We start from the raw sequence: 7,160 nt of genomic DNA, 5'->3' as shown, positions 1-7,160 counted from the left end.
CCTAGCTTGCAAGAACAATTACCAGAGCAGCAGGCAGTGTGCGTTATAAAAGTATGTATATTAAATAAATATTAAATAATACCCCGGTGCCTTCAGGAGTGCCAGGAACCCGCCGGTTGTCGGTGGCAGTCCCGGGCAGGCTGTGAGCCGGAACCCGATGCCTGGGCCGGGGTTGTCACTGGCAATAGAGTCCCCCAGCGGAGCGCGGTCCGGGGCCTTGCGGGGGTGACGGCGGCCGCAGCTCCGGCGCTTTCCGCGCTGCGTCCTCCGCTCGTTCTCCGGGCCCGGTGGGTGTGTGGGAGATGAAAGATCGTCCCGGGTTGGAGGCAGCCGGAGGCTGCGGCGAGATGGCGGCTGCGGCGGCCGAGCGGGAGCGGCAGGAGTGGCTGCGAGAGGCGGCGGCGCTGGGGGACGCGGAGGAGGTGCAGCGGCTGGTGGAGCTGGGGGTCAGCCTCAACTCCCAGAACGAAGTCAACGGATGGTAAGGCTGCTTCTGGTGCTGTCACGGGCTTTCCCCGAGCTAGCGCTGCCCGGGGTTCGCTTTTTCACGTGGAATAGCAATCAGTTTGAATTTAGAGTGAACAGGTCGATCCGCTGGCAAAGGTAGATAGCTCTCTTACAAAGAGAATGATGGGGATGCAGCTGATGATAACAAACACGTGTCCTTACCCCACATCCTGCTTGGGTGCTGTAGAGTTTGCTGCTTCTCCAAGTCACTGCATTCTTACTTTGTATTGCTTTATTTTCTTGGAAGGGCATGCTGGCACCTCGAAGAACACAAACCTTTCCTTGCCAACACGTGTTCGTGTCTAACCAGAAATATTTTTTATTATCTCCTAAATCACTTCCTTTTTTGAGCAGGGAACTTGCCAGCTGTTTCAGTGATATATGTGTATATATATATATATATACACACATGCATATGTAAATATATATATAAATAAATGCCATGGTTTTGACATCTTAGATACCACCTGACAACATCAAACCTGAGACTTTCCTCTCATAAACGTTTCTAGAGTGGGACTCTACACTTGAGCACACACAGAGTGTTATTTGAAACAAGATTTATAGGGAATGCTCAGGCACTTTTGGAAGTCGTTTTCCAGAGGTTTGATTCAGCATGTATATACTGTTCTGTATTGTGCTTAAAGTTGTAGTTAAAAAGAGGAAGAATAAAATCAGGAAAGAAGCCAGACTTCAGCAATCAGCAACTTGGGGAAGTGTGGGATACTTGCAACTTGATACTTGAAAAGGTTCAAGTTGTGGTGATCAAAATTAGAAGTAGATATTGAAGATAATTAATAAGAAGTTGAATTATCTTACTAAGACAAACAGCTGTTTGTCATCAAAATGAGTTTGTATCTAAACTTGCATTAATAAAGAAATTTCATAAAATATAATTTTTTTAAACTACAATCTGCTAATTTTTAACTGCAGCCCTAAATGAAGCCTTGCTGCTAGAAAAACTAAACAAACCTGGTCTGAGTTCCATGGAGCATGTCTCAGACTCTGTGTTAAAAATTTAGAAGTAATTTCTGCGTTTTGTTAACAAGAGAAACATCAAACTTCACTAAAGACTGGGATAGGGAAGAATGGCAAGACTGCACAGCGAGTTATCATCTGTCTACTAAGTCCCTAATGCTAAGTACTACATAAGCTCATTCTCTTTTAGGATGTTTCTTTACTTTGCCTCTCTAGGTCAGCAACTGCAAATAATAAATAAAATAGAAAAGCAGTTATTTCTGTGCAGCAGTAACAGACTGCAGAAATCAAGTTGTCTGGAGATGACAGCTTAGGAATTGCTGGCACAGTGAGTAGCAACTGAGCAAAGAACTGTGCTTACAAAGTGTGCTTACCATATTTTAAACATAAACATGAATTAAGGAATAAAAATAGAATCCTAGAAAAGTATCCCTACTAGCTCACAGACACACAGATATTTGAAGTACAACTTACTCTTTCAAAGATTAAAACAGCATACACAAGCCTTTTTATTTTTCCAGAAAAGTTAGTAGCCTAACAAATGACACATTGAAAACATCTTGAACTTTAAAAATACTACTGTTAGTTTCCAAGTTACCATGGTAACTCAGAAACAAGAGCATTACAATAAGGGAAAACTACATCAGCAGGTGTCACTGCAGGCCCCCAAACCACTGTACATTTCCAAGGAAGATTGCAGTGAAACCCTGTTTTATATTAGACATGCACTGGAACTTGTTCTTCTCACAGGCAGCAAGAATGGGTGGAAATTAATCTGCCATAATTTAGGATTTCAAACAGTGTTCATGTTTTCCATGTGCAGGACTTGTCTGCACTGGGCATGCAAACGGAACCACGCCCCAGTGGTGGCTTATCTGCTGCACGCTGGTGCTGACAAGGAGATCCTGACCAAGAAAGGAGAACACCCGGCCCAGTTAACATCAAAGAGAGAGATAAGGAAGATGTTGGGAGGTAAACCTGCTGGCTATGGGATGGGATTTCATAGAATTTCATAGAATGGGCTGTGTTGGAAGGGACCTCAGAGATCATCAAGTCCAACCCTTGGTCCACTACAGCTGCAGTTCCCAGCCCATGGCACTGAGTGCCACATCCAGTTTCTTTGTAAATATCTCCAGGGATGGAGAATCCACTACTTCCCTGGGCAGCCCATTCCAATGGCTGATCACCCTCTTCATAAAGAAATTCTTTCTCATCTCCAACCTAAACCTCCCCTGGCACAACTTAAGACCCTGCCCTCTTGTCTTGCTGAGAGTTGCCTGGGAAAAGAGCCCAACCCCCCCCTGGCTCCAACCTCCTTTCAGGGAGTTGTAGAGAGTGATGAGGTCTCCCCTGAGCCTTCTCTTCTCCAGGCTGAACACCCCCAGCTCCCTCAGCCCTTCCTCATAGGATCTGCTCGAGTCCCTTCACCAGCCTGGTTGCCTCCTTTGGACCTGCTCCAGAACCTCAATCTCCTTCCTGAACTGAGGGGCCCAGAACTGGACACAGGACTCAAGCTGTGGCCTCACCAGAGCTGAGCACAGGGGCAGAATCCCTTCCCTGGACCTGCTGGCCACGCTGCTTCTGATCCAGGCCAGGATGCCATTGTCAGAGAGTGCAGTAAAAGGGCTGTTTAAAGCACAGATGCTCCACTCTTTATTTTGCACCTGAAGGTACTGCTTAGGGGTTTTAGTTGTAACTCTGGCTTGATTTCTAGAGAGTTTACTTGATGAAGAAATCAAAGGTTAAGAAAAGAGCATTATCAACAAATTCCAGATCTAGCCAGCCAAGCTTTTTTCTAAATGCTGCAAAATTAGAAAAACTGTGTTTTGAAAGATGCCACGATTAAACCAGTGACAGACAGATGCAGCTTCCTGTTTGCAAAAGGGCAACAGGAGAAAATCTCAAGTTTGCATTAGCCTTTATGTGAACAGCACCTAATTTTTCCAATGCTCTGTGGAGCTTAGACATTCTGTGAAATAAACAGAGAATTAGCAGCCCCAAGAAATAGCTCATTAAAGGACATGGGTAGAGCATTTTGATTGTGTTTTGTGTAACTGCTGGAGCAGAGCAGGCTCTGCAGCTAGAGGTGAGAAGTAATTTGAAATGTGGTCGATTAATGACCTCTTGCCTCCCCTCTCTATTCCCTTGTCTGTTTTTGTTTTCATTGTCTCCCAGCTGCTGAATTGATAATTCAGCTCTCCCAGTACTGCATGTTCTTTTCTCTTTATACCTTCCCTTAATACTGAACAACATAACTGCCTTTTGTTTTCCATTGCCTTATACATTATGAAGGTGATAGCAATAAACCACCAGTGACCATGTTTCACTGTGCTGGCTACAGATTAAAACAAACCAAACCAAAAGTATTGCAGTGTTTAGAAGGAAATAACACTCCCAGAATTACTGGACTCAGACTCTGCTGTTGTGTTTACTGTATTGCAACACCTGAGCACAGTTCTCTTAACTCTGAAAAACAAAAGCTTCATGCTTCTTGATCCATCTTTTATTCTATGGTGCTTTTAATATCCCAGTCCCTCCCCAGTTAAAAAAAAATAATAAAAAAAAGAAACCTCAGAGTGTAACAGTGCATTAGCAATACTTCTTCCTCCTCCCTTCCCCAAATCAGTGTTGGAAAATGATTTTTTGTTTCTTTTACAGTGGAAGATGATGAATTCTCAGACTTAAAGAAAGATTCAGAACTGCCAATCATCCCTAATTACCTGGCTAACCCACCTTTCCCTTATGTCTATAACACCATGAGTAACAGTATTCCAGATCCCTCCATGAATGGGAATATCTCACACTTAGAATCCCAAGATACCAACTCTTCTTCCTTACCTGATGCTGGGACTTCCAGACAGGCACCAGGACAGCACAGGACCACTGCTCCTCAGGTGACTGATAACACAGGCAAGCCAGCAGTGCCCCGAGGGTGCACTGCACAACCACACTCCAAACCTGTCCTACAGAGAGGTCCAGTTTACCAGGGATCTGTGTCCTGGAGCAGAAGTCCCTCTTCACCAGCTGGATCTAGTCAGTCTGCACCTCAGCAAGAGAATGGCTCCTGTATGGGGCCAGTACCAACATTCCAGCCAGTTTTCTTCACAGGAACTTTTCCACTTAATATGCAAGGTAACAGTAAAAGTCTCTTCTCACTTTGTCTTAGAACTTCTGTCATCTTGAACAGTGAAAACAGACTCATCAGGGTTACAGGTATTTACAGCACTTCTTACAGATCCGCAGGTTTCCATGCTTTGGCATTCAGGAAACATTTGAAGGGAATTAAAGAGGCAGATATCCTGTTTCTGCTGGAACCATTATTCAAATACTGATTAAAGCATTTACTCTTTGTCTCAAATGCTATAAAAACATACAGACACCAGGGTAATCTGATTCTCTAAATAGCATACTCCAAGATTCAAATACAGAATGTGAGTATGCAGCCAGTGAGAGCTCAGGAGAGAACCTCCCATGGCTCAAGCTGCAGACATGAGTCTTCAGGTGAATTATGAGATGATCTGCCATTTCTGCAGGTAAATATACACTGCCTGAAGAAGGAAACCTGGAATTTCAGTTCAGAATTTCATTCTTGAAATAAAAGGTGTTCTCATGCCATGAATTAGTAATGGGAAGTTAACTGATGATCAAAATCAATCTTGAATTGATCAGGAAATTGATAACCAATATAATCTGCCTTTAAATTAGCTTAAATATGGAAAAAGGAGTATTCACACAGAGGTTCATGTGTACATAGATACACACTGTGTAGCTTTGTGGTGATTTTTTCACAAAGGTTGATGAAAATCTAACTAAAACTGTGGCCATACAAACCCAACTGTTCGCTGAGGATTCTTGTGTTGTTACAAATGATATAATGTTAATAGAACAAAAAAATGTTTGGAAGCTGTTACAGAGATATCTTTTCCAATTCCTTTATGCATCTGCCTATTACTGTACCTTTTTATTTCTAATAGAACTGGTGCTTAAAGTTAGAATACAAAACCCTAATCTTAGAGAAAATGACTTCATTGAAATTGAACTGGACAGACAAGAACTGACCTATAAGGAACTGCTCCGAGTCAGTTGCCATGAGTTGGGTGTTAACCCTGAGCACGTGCAGAAGATCAGAAAATTACCAAATACAATGTTAAGAAAGGTAAGAACTCCAACTTTTGAATTGCAGTAACTTTAAAAAAAGATTCCTAGGTCACCATTAAGAAGAAATCCCCAAAACCCCCATTCTACTTCCAGCACTTGGTAGTTGTTTGGTTTTTGTTTGTTTTTTTGGTAAAATTCTCATGTTTCTTGATAATTTTCTTTCCTAAACATCTGGTGTTGAGCCAAATTAATTATGTGATTTCTCTACATTCTTGAATTCAGTGCAGTACCACACCACTGTGATCTGTCATCAGCATTTCAAGGGCCTGCAGTACTGACTTTTGCTACTTCAGTAAGGACTGTATGCAGTCCTTTCAAAAAACAGAAAAATGTTTCATGATTATTGAGTGCAGGTCTCTAAATGGAACTGTCTTCTCACTGCAGTGATGTTTCCTTGTGCAGCAAACAGGAAACAGACCTGGCTGGTCTGGTGTTACTGATTCACTGCTGACCTTTCTTTCTTTCTCTCTCAAATCCCTTTAGAGCATTGTTGGCATCAGCCATGGAGTTAATCTGATTAGTACTAGATTAATACAGTTCAGCATTCTGCATCTTCACTGTCTAGAAGATGACTTATAGTTAGTCAAGAAGTGAAAAAAAAAAAAAAAAAAAGAGAAACAAAATACAGAGACATAAACAATTCTGTCACTTGCCAGATTCAGTTGTTACTGGAAGGACTGTTTTCATTTCCAGCTTAATTACTTCAGGCTTTCTGGGTAAGGCCTCAGGACACTTACTGTTCCTTGAGGTGACACAGACCTGTTTCTATTTAATTCCTCTGATTACTTTTGCTCACCCATCAGTATTGCATTCCTTCTGAATGAAGACAGACTCTGAAAACAGACTCAAGCAAATAGTTGAATAGGATCCCAGAATATACATCAGGTGCAAGAGGATGGCTGCTTTCCAGTTTATAAATGGTCATATTTATGGATACATAACATCCCTTGTGTTAGCATGAGCCTATTGTTTTAACTTACCTCTGCAAAACATACAGACAGCTTATCACCTAACAACTTACTGTATTTATTTAAAGGACAAAGATGTTGCAAGGCTACAAGATTTCCAAGAACTGGAGCTTGTTGTAACAGTAAGCGACAAAAACTTACTTTTCAGAGCCCAGACACTTTCTGAACGGAGTGGTTATAACAAGAAGGCATCAGAACTGACATATTAATTGTTTAAAGAATAAAAGATCTGTATCTCTCACTTTAAAATTAAATTTGAAATACAATATCTGTAAGGGCTAATGATGTTAAAAAATAATCTATTTTGTTAACCTTGAAGTAAACTAAAGTTGTTATGCACAGTTACAGCCTTTAGTTAATTGAAGAGAAATAAGCCTGATGTGAAAGTACTTCATGCAAAGGAAGCATTGGTAGAACTATTTGTTAATGTAACACTTCTTACAAAAATCTTGAAATACTGTAGAGTTAGCAGCTCTCAGGGAAAGGCTTACATTAAACTGTTCTAATAATTTGTTTGCTATAAAATAGACAAAGAATCTGCCATGAAAC

At 41.5% G+C, this 7,160-nt stretch overlaps 1 protein-coding gene across 1 annotated transcript; it reads left to right on the top strand.

Moving 5' to 3' along the window:
• Window positions 1–195: 195 nt before the first annotated feature.
• Window positions 196–6,950, top strand: ANKRD40 (ankyrin repeat domain 40). Its single transcript, XM_030461790.1, has 5 exons — window positions 196–481; window positions 2,309–2,457; window positions 4,144–4,617; window positions 5,460–5,641; window positions 6,680–6,950. Exons 1-5 carry the CDS (start codon window positions 303–305, stop codon window positions 6,818–6,820), a joined length of 1,125 nt encoding a protein of 374 aa, XP_030317650.1. The 5' UTR covers window positions 196–302; the 3' UTR covers window positions 6,821–6,950.
• The last annotated feature ends 210 nt before the right edge of the window (window positions 6,951–7,160 follow it).

Source organism: Calypte anna, chromosome 18 (assembly GCF_003957555.1).
Source record: "Calypte anna isolate BGI_N300 chromosome 18, bCalAnn1_v1.p, whole genome shotgun sequence".
In the NCBI taxonomy this organism is placed as follows: Eukaryota; Metazoa; Chordata; class Aves; order Apodiformes; family Trochilidae; genus Calypte; species Calypte anna.
The sequence above is the reverse complement of the archived record's forward strand: the minus strand, read 5'-3'. Positions and strand labels throughout refer to the sequence as shown.

Excerpts from the sequence above, each read along its gene's own strand:
- ANKRD40 (XM_030461790.1), top strand. The coding sequence starts at position 303 with ATGAAAGATCGTCCCGGGTTGGAGGCAGCCGGAGGCTGCGGCGAGATG. Across the intron at positions 4,618-5,459 it reads TTTTCCACTTAATATGCAAG|AACTGGTGCTTAAAGTTAGA; the intron begins GTAACAGTAAAA and ends TATTTCTAATAG. Across the intron at positions 5,642-6,679 it reads CAAATACAATGTTAAGAAAG|GACAAAGATGTTGCAAGGCT; the intron begins GTAAGAACTCCA and ends ATTTATTTAAAG.